At 34.4% G+C, this 20636-nt stretch overlaps 1 protein-coding gene across 7 annotated transcripts in view; it reads left to right on the forward strand.

The window, feature by feature from the left end:
* The window catches only part of KATNAL1 (katanin catalytic subunit A1 like 1), a 114277-nt gene that overhangs the window by 6855 nt on the left and 86786 nt on the right, over positions 1–20636 (forward strand). For all 7 annotated transcript variants that reach the window (XM_064586262.1, XM_054506551.2, XM_045870252.3 and 4 more), the window contains exons 2-3: positions 11459–11634; positions 13600–13760. In XM_064586262.1, coding sequence (XP_064442332.1) covers positions 11473–11634; positions 13600–13760 — 323 coding nt within the window. In that variant the 5' untranslated portion in view covers positions 11459–11472. The remainder of the gene's footprint in view (positions 1–11458; positions 11635–13599; positions 13761–20636) is intronic.

The raw sequence follows: 20636 nt of genomic DNA on the forward strand, positions 1-20636 counted from the left end.
TTTATACTCCTCTTATTTCCTCTGCCTTATTATATATTCTTTGAAGTAAAGAATTATATGGGCCTTACATATACATGGGTGTTTGCTAAATGGGGGGTAGGTATTTACTAAATAGTGTAGAGTGGATAATGAACGTTTGAGTGAATGGATATGATAATAACATTAATTGTTTAAAGACTACTTGATAAAGTAATATGATGCAGACAGGGTTTTGAAAGGTTTTATGTAATATCTTTGAAATACCATGAAATTAAGGACAGTAGTATTTAATTATATAGGCAATGAATAAAATACATTATTTCATCTCTACTAGTTAGCTTTTAATTTTTTATTTTTGGATTAGCTATATAACTTTGAAGGAGCTGATGTATTTTGAAGGAATTTGAGGCAGTAGAGTATAATGAGCCAACAGTGCAGGCTCTGAGTTTAGACACATCTGGGTGTAAATCCAGGCTCTGGGCAAGTTTAAATTCTTTAATTTATTATTATTTTTTAAAAGATTCTTTAATTTATTATTATTTTTTTAAAGATTGTATTTATTTATATGAGAGAGAGAGAGCATAAGTGGGGTGAGGGTCAGAGGGAAAAGCAGACTCCCTGCTGAGCAGGGAGCCCAATGTGGGACTCTATCCCAGGACTCTGGGATCATGACCTGAGCTGAAGGCAGACGCTTAACGACTGAGCCACCCAGGCACCCAATTTATTGTTTTTTTTATAAAGACTTTATTTATTTCTTTGAGAGAGTGAGAGCATGAGCAGGGGGGAGAGGGAGAAGAGCCTCCCCGCTGAGCAGGGAGCCCAACTTGGGGCTCAGTCTATCACAGGATCCTGGGATCATGACCTGAGCCAAAGGCAGATGCTTAACCTACTGAGCCACTTCTAGGCATTTATAATGCCTAGGTGCCCCACTTCTAGGCATTTATAATGAAAACTGGGTCAGTTGATTTCTTGTTGTTTTTGAGGAAAAATTAGCTACTCTAAACCTCTATATTAATGTGGAGTAAAAATAATAGCTTACTTCGAATCAGTGCTCATTATTTGCTAGGAAAGATGCTAATATATTATAACATTTAGTTTTTGACTTTATGATGATAAATATTATTTTCCCTATTGTATAGATACAGAACTAAGGCCTAGAGAAATTACATGATTTGCCTGAGGTCACAACTAAAAATTTGTGGAAATTAAATAAAAATGGTTACCCCCATTTAATAGAAGAGGAGGCTGAGGCTTTAAAGAATTTAAAGAATGTAAGGCCCATATAATTCTTTACTTCAAAGACTATATAATAAGGCAGAGGAAATAAGAGGAGTATAAAAATACCTATATTCACACCAGGAAGTATATATTAAATACTAGTTTCATCCATATTCTCCCATGAGCAGATAAGAAAAACAAAACAGAACTTACTGATTCCCTCTCATTCATTTGCCTGGATTTATACTCAGGTTTTTCTGCTTGAAATTTTTATATTGCCTTCACACTTGAATAGTTTAGTTTGGTATACCATTCTAGGTTGCCACACCCACCTGCACCCCACCCCACCCCCTTTAGCACTTAGAAGATATAATTTCACTGACTCCAGGTTTCCATTGTTGCTTTTGAAAAGTTAGCGCTCTTTTCTTTGAAGATATTATAGTATTTCTCTCTGTTTGCCTTTAACATTCTTCAGTTTTACTACTTTGTCTCTAGGTGTGGACTTATTTTTATCTATTTTGAAATAGTTATTATCTTCCATAAATTTTGGAAATTTCTTAGCCATTATAGCCTGAATATTGACTCTCTTTTTTTCTTTCTGGAATTCATAATAGACCTATCATGGACCATCTCTTTCTATTCTCTGCATTTCTTATCTTTGCTTACTTATTCTGTCTCTGTAAGCTGCATTCTGGACAATTTCTTCAGCTCTGTCTTCTGGTTTCTTGGTTCTTTTTTCATCTTGTGTTTAATCTGCTCTTTCCCTATTAGTCCATTGAGCTTTTAATTTCAATGACTGTTTTTTGTTTATTTATTTATTTATTTTATTTTATTATTTTTTTAAAACATTTTTTTAAAAGATTTTATTTATTTGTTTGACAGAGAGAGAGAGAGCGAGAGCAGGAACACCAAGCAGGGGGAGTGGGAGAAAGAGAAGCAGGCATCCCACTGAGCAGGGAGCCTGATGTGGGAATTGATCCCAGAACCCTGGGATCATGACCCAAGCCAAAGGCAGACACTCAACAACTGAGCTACCCAGGCGCCCCATCAATGATTATTTTTTAATGCTAGAAGTTTGTTTTGATTCTTTTTCATATGTGTCTATTCATTTTTAATGTCTTTTCTATGCTTTTAAATATAGTTATTTTATAGTAAATAATAGATTATCAGGTGCTTTAGATAATAACATTAATTCTGCTATATGTTGTAGCATTTGACTCTCTCTCATGGTAGATTGCATTTTTTTTTTGTATCTTGAAGTTTTAGATATAACCTCAGTGCAAATTCTATGAGGCTTGGTAAAAGAATATATGCTGTACTTTTTTTTCTTGAAAAGTGCCTATGGAGAACTGGTGAATAAATAAACAGATTTTAGTATATCCATATAATGAGATACTGCTCAGCAATAAAAAGCATGTAATTATTGATACATGCAACAACATGGTTGAATCTCAGAGGCATTATTCTAAATGAAAGAAGCCAAACACCAGAATACATACTGAGTGATTCTATTTATATCACATTCTAGGACAGACAAAACTATGATATGTGAACACAAGAATGCATCACGGGGGTAGAGATTGACTGCAAAGTGGCAGGAAGGAATTTTCTCGGTGATGGGAATGTTCTCTATGTCCACGGTGGTGGTGGATATGCAACTGTATACATTTTTCAAAAGAAATCAAATCATACGATTTAAATTAGTGAATTCCATTGTATAAAAGTTATATCTCAATAAAACTGATTTTAAAAAAGCAGGTAAGGGGCACCTGGATGACATAGTCGGTTAAGCATCTGACTCTTGGTTTCAGCTCAGGTCATGGTTTCAGCTTTGTGAGATCTAGCCTTCTGTTGGATACTGCACTCAGCATGGTGTCTGCTTGAGATTCTCCCTCTCCCTCTGCCCCTCCCACTCATGCACATGCTCTCTCTCTCTCTCAAATAAATAAATAAATCTTTAAAAAAATTTAAAAAGCAGGCAAAACTCATCAATGGTAACAGAAGTCAGAATAGTAATTGTCCTTGAGTAGAAGTACTATCTGGGGGGGGGGACATGAAGGATCCTTCTGGAGTGCTGGAAATATGCTGTATTGTGATATGGGTGTTACCTGGATGCACCAGTGTTAAAATTCATTGAGCTGTACATTTAAGACTTGTGTACTCTTATATAAGTTATATACTTCAATAAGAAAATACAAAAGGAAAAAATACTCTAGAGAAAGATTAGAATATAAAGTTGAGAAAATCTTGAAGGAAGTAGAGCCAGAGGACAAAGAGATAGAAAATAAGAGAGAAAAGGTAAGAAAATTATAGGACCAACCTAGGAAGTCCAACATCTGAATAAAAGGTACTCCAGAAAGAGAGAACAGAAAAAATGAAAAGAAATCATCAATGAAATAATTCAGACATTTTCCTAAAATTAAAGACATTAATTTCTAGATTGAAAGAGTCCCAAATAGACCCATTTCAAATACATCATCAATAATTTTTGAAAGCTTATGTCAAAGAGAAGATCCCACAAACTTTCAGAAAGGGGAAAAAACAGGTGATATATAAAGGATCAGGAATTTGAATGATATCAGTCTTCCCAACTTAATTGAAACCTAGAAGGCAATAGAGCAGTGCCTTCAAAATTCTGAAGGAAAATTATTTGCAAACTAGGATTCAGTAGCCAATCAAACTATCACTAAAGTGTTAAGGTAGAATAAATAGTCTCAAAAACTCTACCTCCCACATATGGAAAATGTGTTCCATAAAAGTAAGGGAGCAACCAAGAAAGAGAAAGACATAGAAAAAAAAATCAACATAGAAGAGGCAAAGGGACTCCCCAGGGTGAAAGTTGATACCAAATTGAAGATCCTTGGAAAGTAGATAGAGTGTCTTCCTTCAGAGCAAAGGTTAGGCTTGCTTACAGCCTTGGAAGAAAGCGATAGTATCTTCCTTTGGAACAAAGGGATAGGTTCAGTATGATAGACTGGGTTCCCTAAACTGCAGATTCCTCTCCTGTAATGCAACCTACTGTATATGCAGATGTCAGCTGACCCATTATGTGTTGCCTTATGGGAACTGGGGCTTGGGGAACCGGTGCCCCCTCCTTCTCCATACCTTGGGTTGTCTTCTGAAAGTTTTATAGTTTTAACTTATGTTTTGGTCAATAATTCATTTTGAGATGATTTTTGTATATGATGTGAGGTAAGAGTTGAGGTTTAGGTTCTTTTTGCATATGGATATCTGGTTGTTTCAGCACCCTTTTTTGGAAAAAAAAATTGTTGACTTGCTTTGACAACTTTGTGAGAAATTAATTGGCCGTATATGTATGGACCTATTTCTGGACTGTCTAATTTGTTCCATTGGTCTGTGAGCCTGTCTGTATGCCAATCCTACACTGTCTTGATTGCTGCAACTTTATAGTAAATCTTGGCAATCAGTGTAAGTTATCTTACTTTACTCTTTTGCTAAACTGTTTTGGCTATTCAGTGCCCTTTGTATGTCCATATAAATTGTGAGATTAGCTTGTCATTTTCTACAAGAAAGGCTGCTGGAGTTTTATTTGGGATTGTATTGACTCTATAGATCACTTTCAAGAGAACTGACATCTTACCCATATTGAATGTGTCAGTTTATAAACGTGTGCACACACACATGTATATCCATTAATTTAGATCATCTTTAACTTCCCTTAGCAGTTTTTGGTAGTTTTCAATACTTAGACCTTGCATGTATTTTGTTAAATTTATCCCCGAGTATTTAATATTTTTTGGTGATTTCATTGTTTTGATTTTTGTCTTCAGTTACTTATTATTAGTATGTAGAAATGCAGTTGATTTTTTTTGCAATTGATATTTTATATTGACTTTGTGTCCTACAACATAATAACTTTTGAGTTACAAAATGAATTTTGAGTTACAAAACTCACTTAATATTTCTCGTAGCTATTGTAGATTCCCTAGGCTTTTCTCCATTAACAATCATGTTGTATATGAATAAAAGCAACTTCTTTTCCAATCCGTATGCCTTTTTTTTTTTCTTTATTTCAGTAGTTAGAACTTCCAGTTCTAATGTTCAATAGAAGGATGAGAGCAAATATACTGGCCTTGTTCTTGCTTGATATTGGGGGAGATCATTCACTCTTTCACAGTAAATATGATTTTGGCTGTAGGTATTTCATAGATGCTCTTTACTGGGTTGAGGAAATTTTCTTCTTAGTTTGCTAAGAGTTCTTATGAATGGTGTTGACTTTTTGTCAAAGCTTTTTATGTATCTATTGAGATGATCATATATTTCATTTCTAGTCTTTTAAAATTCTCTTGATTGTTTTTTTAATGTAAACCACCTTGAAAAAAAAATAAACCACCTTGAATTTTTGGTATAAACCCCTCTTTGGTCATAATGCATTATCCTTTTTATATATTACTGCATTTGATTGACTACCTAACATTTAAAGATTTTTTTATCTATGTTCCTGAGTGATATTGGTATGTAAATTTCTTTTATATAATGTCTGGTTTTGGTATCCGGATAATGCTTTAAAATATAAGTTGGACCTTTTTCTGCCTCTTCGTTTTTTTTCTGAGAGTTTGTTTAGAATTGGTTTTATTTTTTCCTTAAATGCTTTGGGAGAATTCACCAGTGAAGCCCTTTCGATCTGGAGGGTTTGTTTGTTTTTTGAAAAGATTTTAAATTACAAGTTGCATATCATTGATTGATATAGGACTATTCAGATTAATCACTCTATTTCTTCTTGAGTAAGCTTTGGTATTTTGTGACCTTTATAGAATTTGCCCATTTCATTAAGCCCTCTTAGTTTGTAATGCTAACCCCTCCTTTATTTCTGATTTTGTTAATTTGTGTTTTCTCTTTCCCTTTCCTGGTCAGAATTACTAGAAGTATATTCATTTTAATGATATTTCTAAAGAACCAGCTTGGCTACATTGAAATTTTCTGTTCTTCTGTTTCTACTTTATTAATTTCTGTTCTTAAATTTATTATGTTCTACTTTTTTTGGGTTTAATTTGCTTGTATTTTTCCAGATTCTTTTTTTTTTAATTTTTGAAAAAAAGATTTAATTTATTCATTTGAGAGAGAGAGAGAGCAAGAGAGAGAACACGAGCAAGAGGGGAGGGGAGAGGCAGAGGGAGAGGGAGAAGCAGGCTCCCCACTGAGCAGGGAGTCTGATGTGGGCCGATTCCAGGACCTGGAGATCATGACCTGAGTGGAAGGCAGATGTGGAAGGCAGATGCTCAACCATCTGAGCCACCTAGGTGCCCCTTCCCAGATTCTTAAGATAGAAGCTGAAAGCAGGAGTCAGCAAATAACAATCTGGGGACCAAATGTAGCTAGCCACTTTTTTTGAATGGCATATGAACTGAGAATGGTTTTTGCATTCTTTTAATGGTTAAAAAAGTCAAAAGAAGAATACTGTTTTGTGACATGTGGACCTTAAGTGAAACTCAGTTATCAGTGTCCGTAAATAAAGGTTTATTGGAACACAGCCACACTCATTTGTTTACATATTATTTATGGCTACTTTTGTGAGTTTGAGTAGTTAGGACAGAGATTTTGTGACATTCTCAATGTTTTGCACTGCTGCTTGGTGCACTATAATCACTTTTGTAAGTAACTTGCATATCACTATACTGTGACATTTTACTTTATCATCAGCACATACCTACCCATCATGTTGAAACAAGAAAAGATGAGAAAAATCGACTTGACATATTATACTTCTAAAGTACCTTAGATAATGGATTATCAAATTAGATGACAGAGCACTGATTATTATGCAGTGATACCATAGCTGTGCTAAAGAAATACAGTATACACTGATATTACCAGACTAATCACTCATCACAGTATTCCCAACTCACAGGAAAATAATCGTCAGAAGAATTAGAACATTTAAAAAGGAATATCTTATCATAGCAGAATTTCTTCACAAAATTATTAACAATGAAAATCAGACTGCACCGAGGTTAAGTTTCTGTCTCATTTGTTAGCCAAGTAAGGAAGTTGTTTACTGATGGTGCCTTAACTAAATCGTGTTTGATTGTAGTAGCCAAAGAAATGTGTCTGGAGAAAATAAACTTGTTTAAAGCTATTAGACTTTTGGCGAGAACAGTTGCTGGAAGAGTTGAGAACATTAATAATCAATTAAAAAACAAAGCAAATGATTTTGGGTGGTTTTCCTTGGCTTTTGTGGGTTGACAGAGGTTACCAGTACAGTTCAATTGTTGTTATTCAAGAAGTCAATTCTAAGTTTGAAGTTTTTGAAGAATTAGTTTGAAAAACTGTTCATGGAATAACTACAAACAAAAATATTTACAAAAAGTTCAGAAAACACTAATTGTGTATGACCGGAGGTGGAATCTGCTAAGATGTATTACAAGTGATGGTGACAAAAATACATGTAGAGCAGAAAAAAGCTTAGATGAACAAATTTACAAAACTGAAATTGTAAAGTGGTTAAAAATCTATAGTTTTTTATTTATCAGCAGGTATTTTGCAGAGAATATTTGAATATACCACGCAATATAGAACTAGTAGCATCTCAAGACTCAAGAATGTTGCTCTTGTGTATTTAGTCTTTGTCAGCTCCATGAATTTTTGTCAGAAATAGATGCTGAATATCCTAACTTGCCCTACCACACTGCAGTTCAGCGGCTTAGTAGTGGTAAAGTTATAATTTAGTTTTTTGAGCTTAGGGCTGAATTGAGGTTTTTCTGAACGAGAGGAACTGCTCTCAACCACTGTTATTGAACACTGAATGGCTTTGGAAATCGGTTTTTGCTGCAGACTTGATAATGTTTCTTAATGTACTCAACCTAAAATTACAAGCAAAACAGTGGTTATATGCAAAACTAAAAGTTATTTCGATGCCAACTAGTGTTGTTTAAATCACAAGTAATATTAAGCTGTTTTATGTAGCTTTCCATGCCTTTAGAAGTGAAGGTAAAGAATCGTGATGTCACTCGATTTGCAGTAAATACAGTTTTTGAGCTCCATTTCAGCATCCTTCTGAGACTTTGATGCAAATGCAAAGGAAATTACCATATTACAAAATCCATTTAACTTGCACCTTAACCTTTAATTGGAAGTGATTAATCTGCAACGTAGGGACATGCTGAAAGACAAATATTAAGAGAAGAATAAAGTCTGTAGATATCTTCCAAACAATGAACATGCTGAATTGAAATCATATGTATGTGACGGCACCTTTCTGGGTAAAAAGACATTTTCAAACATGAAATACATAAAATCTTATTAAAAAGCAGCATTACCATATGAATGCAATTAATTTTTTAAAAAAGATTTTATTTATGAGATAGAGCGAGAGCACACGAATGGGGTGATGGTCAGAGGGAGAGGGAGAAGCAGACTTCCCACTTGAGCAGGGAGCCCTGGGATCATGACCTGAGCCGAAGGCAGATGCTTAATTGACTGAGCCACCCAGGCACCCCTGCAATTGATTTTGATGATAGGGAACACAAATTTTGAATCTCAACTAAGTGAAATATTCTCCCCCCACCGCCCCAAAGAGCTTCATTCTTACCAGGAGATGGGTTTTACAAAAAGTTGTACTCAACAGTTACTACTATAATGTTTTGAATTTTATCAATAAAAATTAGGGAAATTTTTGTCTCATTATTTAAGTATTTATATAATATCCTCAATTTTGCCTGTTGGCCCTTAAAGCCTAAAATATTTACTGTCTGACCCTTCCTAGAAACAGTTTGCTGGGGTGCCTGCGTGGCTCAGTCACTTAAGCATCTGCCTTCGGATCAGGATGATCCCGGGGTGCTGGGATCAAGTCCTGCATCAGGCTCCCCAAGCCTGCTTCTCCCTCTCCCTCTGCCTGCTGCTCCCCCAGCTTGTGCTCTCTCTCTGTCTGTCAAATAAAATCTTAAAAAAAAAAAAAAAAGAGTTTGCTGATTCCTGCTTTACATCAAGACATTTTTATCCTGCATATTAGGAGAATTAATATGCAGGATAAAAATGTGTATCTGCACATATTAGGAGAATTAATGCTTTTGTGTCACAGTGACTTTAAAAGAAAATAATATATGAAACAGCTTTGTTTCTCCTGGATTTATTAATTACAGCTCATTTACTGTAATAAGAATTTATTGCTTGGTGTTACTGTTCTGATTTGAACAAGAGGTTTTCCATGGTTTCCATGTGGGTGAATCTACTGAACACTGAAGTTTCTAACTGTGCAAAAGTAGTGTACTCTTTGCTGTGGTGTGATTCTCAAAAAAAATAGATGCTGCCTTCAAGGAACTTATGCTGGGCGAGGGGACAGATAATATGTCAAAACACATAAAGGAAACAGCTTTATTTTCAAGAATGTACTGGAGTTCTTGAAGTGTCTAGAACTAGATGTGCTTAATTTTGAGGAAGAGTTTTTGAACCCCTTAAGAATAGAGAAGAGGTAGAGAGAAAGGACCAAGCAACACCAAAATTTGATTCCCTCAGAAAGGCATGGAGAAATATTTTTTTAATTTAAATTCAATTCAGTTAATTAACATAGTGTATAGTTTCAGAGGTAGAGTTCAGTAATTCATCAGTTGTATATAACACCCAGTGCTCATTACATCATGTGCCTCTTATGGTTTGTCTTCCTTTCTGATTTCATCTTGTTTTATTTTTCCCTCTCTTCCTCTATGCTCTGTTTTGTTTCTTAAATTCCACATATGAGTGAACTCATATAAGAGTCAATAAGACAATTGATTGACTTACATTGCTTAGCATAATACCCTCTAATTCCATCCACATCATTGCAAATGGCAAGATTTCAATTTTTTTTGATGGCTGAGTAATATTCCATTGTGTATATATACCACATCATCTTTATCCATTCATCTGTCGATGGACTCTGGGCCCCTTCCATAGTTTGGCTATTGTGGACATTGCTGCTATAAACATTGGGGTGCAGGTGCCCCTTTGGATCACTACATTTGTATCTTTGGGGTATATATCTAGTAGTGCAATTGCTGGGTCATAGGGTAGCTCTATTTTCAACTTTTTGAGGAATCTCCATACTGTTTTTCAGAGTGGCTGCACCAGCTAGCATTCCCACGAATAGTGTGAGAGGGTTCCCCTGTCTTTGCATCCTTGCTAACATTTGTTGTTTCCTGACTTGTTAATTTTAGCCATTCTGACTGGTGTGAGGTGGTATCTCATTGTGGTTTTGATTTGTATTTCCCTGATGCTGGGTGATGTTGAGCATTTTTTCATGAGTCTGTTGGCCATTTGTATGTCTTCTTTGGAGAAGTGTCTGTTCATGTCTTCTGCCCATTTCTTGACTGGATTAGGCATGGAGAAATATTTTGATTTTCTCTACTGAGTGGATTCATTGGTTTATTCTGGGAAATAGAATAGGGCAATTTGGACTCTTCCTGGATGTTATTCTACTGTATCTCGTACAGTAGAATACTGTACTTCCTACTCTTCGTAGTCTTGGATGGAAAATATCTTTGCATAGAAGCCTTGGATGATTCTTGGATGAGTTTGGGAAGCCAGGAAGAAAAACCAGAATTACTGGGTTGGACAGCTTTGGTGGAAACCAGAGGTTCAGAAGATAACTCTTCCTAGCATCTGTAGAAGGGAAAAGATCAATGATAGTTATTTGCACAGACAGAAAACTATAGAATGACAAAATAATAGAAGATTACAAGTTGAGGAGCAAAAAGGGCTCAGGTAGTTTAATTCACGGGGTTTTGCTTAGATTTAAGTTGTATGGGACAATTAAATATGTATAAATGATGCACAGACAACTATAGGCTGTTTCTTTAAAGTGTATTCCTTAAGTACGACTTCTGGTGTTGGGGGCCAGAATGTTTTAAAACTAATTTCTGCAGTTTTTTCAGTGGAAAAATATGTGATATTCATATACTTATTTCTACATTGTCAAGAATAAATTGAATACAATCAAGTTCATCTTTATTGTTATTACAGCTTATGGTAATTATAAATGAGCAAGGAAAACTAGTGTCCAATTTATGTACCTTTAACATAAGCCATAGTTCAGACCTGTGTAATTTCTCTCTGTGTTATCTCTTTAGGTGTTCTTTTATGATGTCCTTTGTACTTCCAAAATTAGAAACTTTGTTCAGTATTATAAGATGCATTCAGATAACCTCAAAGAAAAAGAGAACCATTTTGACTTTGAAAGCAGTTTTAAGCAGATATTTTAGAGAAAAGAAAAAATGTTCTAAAGTTGGTGCCGAAAACTTAATAAGAAGACATTATGTATTCTGTGTAGGTCTCTGAAGGAAGATGAATTTGGCTGAGATTTGTGACAATGCAAAGAAAGGAAGAGAATATGCACTTCTTGGAAACTATGACTCATCAATGGTATATTACCAGGGGGTGATACAGCAGATTCAGAGACATTGCCAGTCAGTTAGAGACCCGGCTGTCAAAGGCAAATGGCAACAGGTAAGACAGATTCAAGTATTCAGTGAGTGAGGGCAGTAGTTTATTATACTTGAGAGACCAGAGTTAGAAAATTAGTTGGAGGTTTTGTAAATAGTTCTTATTTGTCCAAATACTGAAATATATTTAAAATGTACTCTGAATAATTTTGTCTTGCCCAGTTAATATTTTATGTATTTTTCATAGCTTTCATGAGACATATTTTGAAGATATTTAATTCCAATTGAATCTACTTTGAATTTTTTAAATTTTCATGATCAGTCACCTAGTTGTGTGTGATCACAAATTTTTGATATAAGGTATTTCTACTTGCCCTTTCCCCTTTCATTTTTACATGTAGTTTTGACCATTTCATAAAACTTTTCCTTTAAGAAAGTTTCCTCTTCTTTTGAAAGATTCCCTACAAATACAAAGGAGTCAATAATCTAATAAAACTAATATATTTGCTGTGTCTCTTGACTGTACAACTTGATTATATAATAGTACAGTTAATAAAAACTTGAATTAGAATTTCCCCACTTACTCTTAAAACTTAAAATCCTTTTAAGATTAAAAGTACAAAGTCAAGCATTTCTTTGAAGTTTCCATTTAATGTACTAATGCCTTTCAAGTGTTTCTTTTAATTTTTCCACGTCAGAAATTGATGTTTCACCAAGTTTTCAGGGTAGATTTGGCTTATTTTCCAACTTAAGCATTACCAAATTATGTTGAGTGAGAACAATATACTTGCTTTAACCCAAGTTGAAGTTTTAGTTGTGTTTTTTCTATCCTGCATACTAGCCATAGGCAAGAGTGGTTTATTAGCTTGGAAATATTTTTGACAATTTAATTGTGTTAAATAGTGACCATTTCTATTCAGATATTTCTACTATGATTATTTCCATTAGGTTCTGTAATTTCATTTCTCCAAGTATATAATTGCATATATTAGCAGTTAAATTTTACCTAGATTTTTCTTTTCTCTGCTTTATAGTAAAGCATGCTTTCTGGTAAAAACAAATTAGAATTGTTAAAATGAATTTATAAATGTAATTTTCAATCTATTATCTGTTTGCCTTTGAAAATTAGTTTGGTCTCAAAGTTTGAAAACACAAGGATTTCCACATAGTAGGTATTCAGTGAAGTTTCTTAAATATGGGAAAAATCTTGCCTTTGAACTCATAATGAACTTTATCCAACACTTGAAAGAATTTAAACAAGTCCAGAAGAATTCAGATTTTAGATGAAGGAGAATTTAAATAAAAATTGGAAATGGGTAATGCTTAGTATTCTAGCACTTCAGATTTTCAGATGCTCATGACAGGCATTTCATACTTAGTGATACTAGGAGTAGGAAATGCTGATGAAAATGTTGGCTGATAATTTTCTGAAAGCTATTTACAAATATATTAAAAGGATTTAGCATAACATTTTAGATTTCTGGGAATGGTTAACTTGTTCCTGACTTAGTTCCTTGTTTCAAATTATATTAATGGTCATCCCATTCATTAGTAGAAATAAGAGTTTCATTTGGAAAAATATATAACTACTTCCCTTACAACAAAGTATGTAATGTATTTTTTCAATCCAGTTCCTGCCCTCCTATCTATATTACTTTTAATAGTTCTTTGTTTTTTTAATATGTTTTAATGATTCATTTTGCATACTTGGAGTGACATTGAGAAAATGTGCGTTCTTTTTTTTTTTTTCTTTTAAAGACTTAACTTATTCTAGAGAGAGAGAGAGAGCACAAGTGGGAGGGGCAGAGGGAGAGAGAATCTCAAGCTGACTCCCCACTGAACACAGAGCCTGACATGGGGCTCAGGCTCATGACCCTGAGATCAGGACCTGAGTGGAACCAGGAGTGGGACACTCAACCAGTGGCACCACCCAGGTGCCCCGAGAAAACTTGCGTTCTATAGCAATTTATTACTTGCCATTCATATAAACTTTAAACAGTTTCCAGCATAAAGGTTATTTTCTTTTAAGGTTCGGCAGGAATTATTGGAAGAATATGAACAAGTTAAAAGTATTGTCAGCACTTTGGAAAGTTTTAAAATTGACAAGCCCCCAGATTTCCCTGTGTCTTGTCAAGATGAACCATTTAGAGATCCTGCTGTTTGGCCGCCCCCTGTACCTGCAGAACACAGGTAAATGGGATTTTATATTCTCTTCAGGTACTTTTATAGTTAATTTTGATACTCAGAGTGAAGAGAATGAAGCTTTATTTAAATGAAGAATGAAAAAATATTTTGTGGGGTGTGCAAATTTAATACTTGTTTACAATTGTCACACCGATAGGTTTACAGAGTTCATTTTTGATACAGAATAGAAGTAAATCATTTGTCGTGTATCTTTTAGAATGTTTTACTACTATAAATCATAACAATAGAAATCTGCTAGTCCTAAAATTTATCAGTTATGTGAGGTCTTTTAGATTTTCTGTCAGCATCAAAACTTGGATGGCTTTTTTGCTTTAAAACTTTTTGCTTTAAAAGATTCTAACAACTTTAGATGAAATGGTGGACAAATTGGATTCATCTGGTCGGGCCTACAGCCAGTTTCCAGAGTCATAGTGTAGAATGAACCTTATTACTCCTTAAAAGTTAAAGGTTAGATTGCCTAGTGTGGCCTATCAGGCTCTAAGTTTCTCTCCCTGATGTGCAGCCTATGCATCATCTACATTAAACCTGTCTCTTGCTCTTCTTTCCTTTCTGTTTTTGCTCAGTCTGTTCTTTCTTCAGGGGATTCCCATGATCCCCATCTGAGCAACTCATATTCATTGTTCCAGTCTCAGCTCAACTGTATTTTTTCTCTCTGCAGCCTTTCTCAGTTTGCTCAAACACAACAGTTTGTTCATAGCAGTTACTATGTTGCATTTCTTTGTCTCTTCACAAAATTAGAAGCTTTGCTAGGGCAAGGGCCATGTTTTTATTTGCTCAAAACAAATAACAAATAAACTTTTATTGCTAACACAGTGTTTGGCACATAGTAGGCATTCAACCAACATTGAATGAATAATTCCATTAATTTCACAGTGAGAAAACTGAGGCCTGAGAGACCCTGACCTGTAAGTTAGTCTAGGTCAGGATCCGAGTTTAGGGCTTTCTGGCTTTCAGTCTCCTTGATTGTGAAGTGGTATTGTGGCCAGAGTGTTGCATCATAGAAAATAAATTTCCCTTTGGTCAATAGCTATGATCATGTGTTTAACTTGTTGATCTCTTGAAGTTTTCTAAAAGCATTTAAAGAACTGTGAAAAGTGGTTAATTTATTCCTTCAGGGTTTTTTCCACTGAGTTACAGATAATTTTATGATTCCCATTATAAAAACACTAGATGATGATTCCTTTCTAAGGTCTACAACAGTACAGCCCTTGTCACAGATGTAACCACTTTCAGGTGTTTTACATTAAGGTTACCATTATTTTCTCAAAATGCAACGTTTCAGGAGTCATAGGGTTGTTACCATGGAAGTTCCAAAGTAAATACCGAGAAAAAGAAATAATGGCATTTTGATTTATCAGAACTTGAAAATTTTGTGTATATATGTGTGATAAAATACCTTAGTTTTTTTTCTGAAAGTCATTAATTCAGAAGTATATTTCTAGTTTACAGCTTAAAGCTGACAATAACTTTATTTAGATACAGTTGACATATAACATTATGTAAGTTAAGGTGTATATTTGTATTGATTGAATATATATATATATGTATTTATGGCAATTTGATTACCATGGTAGCATTAGCTAACACCTCCATCATGTCATGTAATTATCATTTTTTTTTTTTTTTTCTGGTGGGAACAGTTAAGATCTAGTCTCCTAGCCTTTTGAAAGTTATAATATAGTCTTGTTATATATTATCTCTATGCTGTGTATTAGATTTCCAGGACTTACTTATCTACTAATTGCAACTTTGTACCCTTAAACATCTTCCCAATTCTCCTGAGCCCCTGGTACTTAATTCTCTGTTGTTACAATTTTGATTTTTTTAGATTCTACATATAAGAGAGATCCTATAGTATTTGTCATTCTCTGACTTACCTCACTTAGCATAATGCCCTCAAGGTCCATCCATGTTTTTGAAGATGGCAGCATTTCTTTCTTTTCCATGACTGAATAATATTCCATTACATACACATATATATGTATCTTCATTCATCTATTGATAGACACTGTATGTTATGTTTCACCTCTTTATTCATCTGTTGATAGACCTTTACATTGTTTTCATATTTTGGCTATTGTGCATAATGTGCAGTGAGCATGGGAGTGCATGTATCTCTTCCATATCATGTTTTCATTTCCTTTGGATATAAACCCAGCAGTGGAATTGATGGATCATTTGATAGTTCTATTTTAATTTTTTTTTAAGATCATTTATTTATTTATTTGACAGAGAGGGGGAGTGGGAGAAGGAGAGGGAGAAGCAGGCTTCCTGCTGAGCAGGGAGCCTGATGCAGGGCTTGATCCCAGGACCCTGGAATCATGACCTGAGCCAAAGGCAGATGCTTAATGACTGAGCCACCCAGGCACCCCTATTTTTAATTTTTTGATGAACGTCCATACTGTTTTCCATAGTGGCTGAACCAATTTACATTCCCACTAACAGTGAACAAGTGTTCTCTTTTTTCCACATTCTTGCCAACACTTTCCTCTTGTCTTCTTGATTATAGCCATTCCAACAGGTGTGAGATGATGTCTCATAGTGGTTTTGATTTGAGTTTTCTTGATAATTAGTAATGTTGTACCTGTGGGCCATTTCGGATGTCTCCTTTGGAAAAATATCTGTTTGGTTCCTCTGCCCATTTTTTAATTGGATTTTGTTGTTGTTGTTGTTGAGTTGTAGGGGTTCTTTATATATTTTAGATATTAACCCCCTTATCCGATACATGTTTTGCAAATATTTTTTCCCATTCAGAAGGTTGCCTTTTCATTTTTTGATTGTTTCTTTTGCTGTGCAGAAGCTTTTTATTTCGATGTAGACTCACTTGATTTTTGCTTTTGTTGCTTGTGCTTTTGATGTCATATCCATAATGTCATTGCCAAGACCAATGTCAAGGAGTTTCTTTCCATGTTTTTCTTCTAGGAGTTTTATGATATCAAGTCTTACGTTTAAGTCTTTTAAATTCAGTTCAAGTTCATTTTTGTGACTGGTGTAAGATAGGGGTCCAATTGTATTTTTCTGCTTATAGTTATCCAATTTTCTCAAGACTGTTTGTTGAAGAGACTATTCTTTCCCTATCGAGTATTCTTGGCTCTCTTGTCAAATATTAGTTGACCATAAATACAAGGGTTTATTTCTGCATTCTCTGTTCTGTTCCATTGGTTTGCATGTGTGTATTTATGTTAGTACTATATTGTTTTAATTACTAAAGCTTTGTAGTATAGTTTGAAATCAGGAAGTGTGATGCCTCTGGCTTTGTTCTTATGATTGTTTTGGCTATTTGGGGTCTTCTGGGGTTCCATACAAATTTTAGAGTTTTTTTTTTTTTTTTTTTTTTTCTATTTCTGTGAAGAATGCCATTGGAATTTTGATAGGGATTGTTGTGTTGAATGTGTAGATGGCTTTGGATAGTATAGACATTTTATCAATATTAATCTTCCAATCCATGAACATGGGATATCTTTCCATTTGTGTATTCTTCAATTTCTCTCTTTAAAGTTTTGTAGTTTTCAATGTACAGATCTTTCACTTCTTTGGTTAATGGTATTCCTAAGTATTTTATTGTTTTTGGTGCTATTGTGAATGGGATTGTTGTCTTTCTTTTCAGATGTTTCCTTGTTAGTGTATAGAAACACAACTGACTTCTGTATGTTGATTTTATATCCTGCAACTTTACTGAATTTGTTTTAGTTTTAAGAGAATTTTGGTTGAGTCTCTAGGGCTTTTTCTATATCATCTGCAAATAATGACAACTTTTGCTTCTTAATTTCTGATTTGGATGCCTTTTATTTTTTTGTCTTGCCTAATTTTGCTAACTAGGACTTCCAGCACTATGTTGAGTAGGAATGATGAGAGTGTGCAGCCTTATCTTATTCCTGATACTAGAGCAGAAGCTTTCCATTTTCACTTTTAAGTATGATGTTAGTTGTGAGCTTAATTGTTTGTGGCCTTTATTATGTTGAGGTATGGTCCTTGTGGAGGTTTTTTTTTTTCTTTTAATCACAAAAGTCTGTTGTATTTTGTCAAATCCTTTTTTTTTTTTTTGCATCTATTGAGATGTTCATATGATTTTTATTTTTTATTGTTAATGTGTTGATTTCTGTATGTTGAACCACCCTGATGTCCCAGGGATAAATCCCATTTGGTCTTGGTGTATAATCCTTTTAAAGTATTGTTGAATTCATATTCAATGGGAATATTTTGCTAATACTTTATTAAGAACTTTTGTATTCCTGGGGCACCTGGGTGGCTCAGTGAGGCTCCCTGCTCAGCAGGGAGTCTGCTTCTCCGTCTCTCTCTCTGCCTGTCATGCCCCTCCTCCCCCACTCATCTGCTCTCTCTCTCTCAAATAAACAAGTAAAATCTTAAAAAAAAAAAAGAATTTTTGTATTCCTTAGGGATATCAGTCTATAGTTTTCTTATAGTATTCTTATTTGGCTTTGATATCAAGGTAATGCTGGCCTTGTAAAATGAGTTTAGAAGTGTCCTCTCTTTTTGATTTTTTTGAAAGAGTTGGGAAGGATTTGTGTTAACTCTTCTTTAAATGTTTGGTAGAATTTGCCAATGAAGTCATTTAGTCCTGGGAATAATTTACAATATAGGAAATAATTGCTAGAGTACCATGATGTATTTCAAAAAGCAGTGGCCACAGATACTAATTCTAATATTTGTGGCTCAAACTGAATAAAAAAGTGTGGCTGGCATTTGCCCATTGATGAACACTTACCTGAAAACTTCTCCTTATTAGAGAAACGTTATGCCATTATTTCCTTTTATTTGTCCTCCCTTAGCTGCTCATAGCACAGATCTTATTTATTTTTATGCTTGTGTTTTAATCCTGACTCTTAATGAAGGCGACAGATGAATGGACCAGAATGTATTTCTATGAACCTCCTTTCTCCATACTATATTAAAAGCAATTTTCCCTGTATGTAGACATTGTATATAGTATTTTTTTTTCCTATACTACATACAATGGATATAGTATCCACTGTATGGATCAGAATAAAAAGCAAATCCAAGACTGTATATTGTTTGGGGGGGGGGATGAAGATTCCCATTCCCACTGGTATCATCAGCAACCATGGAAAAACACCTAAAAACTTCACGAGGTTCTACTAATGAAGGAATTCTGTATAAAACCTTGAGTATTCATGGGCTGATAAAATAAGTAAGTACTAAGATTGTAAGTTTAGTGTTGAAAGTTTTGGGAGGTTAGAGTTGTAGGATATATTTTTTCTTTTACAATTTTGCTTCTTCTACAGGTCACATAAAACGTAATGAAATTTTCATCTAGAGATAGTGATTAGTGGACGTATTCCTTAGATATTCTTAGTTCAATGGGAAGACTCTTAAGTCCATGAGATCCAAGTTTGAATTCTATTCTTGCCACTTACTTGCTTCTGGACCTTGAGCGAGTTATTTAATCTCTCCAAATGTTAGTTTCATTATGTAAAATGGGAATCTCTACCTCATGGAATTAACTAAAAGAGTTTAATGTGTAAGACAGTAACTGACATGTAATGAATAATTAAAATGAATGGTCAGCTCTGGAATAAAGTACTACCATTTTTTTCAGACAAGTAATAAGAGAATAACAATTTAAAAATGATAACTTTCCTCCCTGCTCATTCTGCATATATCCTTTGTTTTCTGAAACATTTTGAATAACTCTGGCAGAGAAGATAATGGTTTTTTAAATGTCCAGGTCTTGTGAAGTTGGTGATCATTTTCGGGGAGGGATGACAACTAATTATTTATTGGTCACTTACTGTATGTTTTATAAGCATTATCTTATTTAAACCTCCAAGGATCCCATGAAATAGCTACTATTATTGTTTGCCCGTATTACTACTGCTAACTTATTATTATGAACTCCATTTGCAGCTGAGGAAATTGAAGCTTATAGAGTTTGTTATTTTCCCAAAGTCATCTGAACAAGTAAGTAGCAGAACCAGGATTTGAACCCAGATCTTCTCAACTTATTTATGTCCACTTTACTGCATTACTGTCCTACACATATTCAGGGATATCTATGGGTTTTAATGTACATCCGTATATCCTATACATACATAGATCTATTATCTACTTGATTAAATTTTTATTAGAGGTTGTAAGAGAATAAAGGTGAAAATACTTAGTGAAATAAGTATTGATATTTTAAATATAGTTAATTTTTTTTTCTTTTGATGAAATTTCTTTTGCTGAAATTACAGTGTGAATCAGTAGGAAAATAATAATTTACTTTGTTTTGTATAAAATGTTTCTGGGATGCATGTGATGTATTCAGCATTAGCTACTAATTTGGTAACCCTGCTTGTGGGTCTGTCCTTTTCACTTAATGGACTTTTAACACAAAACTTCTCTATCCCTGTTTCTGCACACCAAGGTAATTTGTAGAATGTGGTCTCCAGCATGGTTTGCCACATTGTTTCAAGGTATACCTTATATGTCATGCCTCTGCTGAGTTTAATCAGGATCCTGTTTTAAATCACCAGCAGCTGCTTGGATAAATCAAAACAATCTTTGAAAATGAATTAGATTCACTGTCTTAAATGTGAGGAAATTGAGCTACAAATGTCTTATGACAGGAGATAGTGGCAATATTAGAACTAAACTCCAGAAAGAGGGAGCCTCCAGATCATTCTTAGTGTCCTAAGTTAAAGGGTATTTTGTATTAATTAAATTACTTATAATATTTTCCATGTAAGTTTATTAAGTGCATTCTCTTTATTTTTAAAATTTTATTAATTTATTTGAGAGAGAGAGAAAACGAACAGTGGGCAGGGGCAGAGGGAGAGGAAGAAGCAGACTCCCCACTGAGCAGGAAGCCCCATGTGGTATTTGATCCCAAGACCCTGG

Source organism: Mirounga angustirostris, unplaced genomic scaffold (genome assembly GCF_029215605.1).
Source record: "Mirounga angustirostris isolate CCGP_5_RB_7025 unplaced genomic scaffold, mMirAng1.0.hap1 SCAF_3, whole genome shotgun sequence".
In the NCBI taxonomy this organism is placed as follows: domain Eukaryota; kingdom Metazoa; phylum Chordata; class Mammalia; order Carnivora; family Phocidae; genus Mirounga; species Mirounga angustirostris.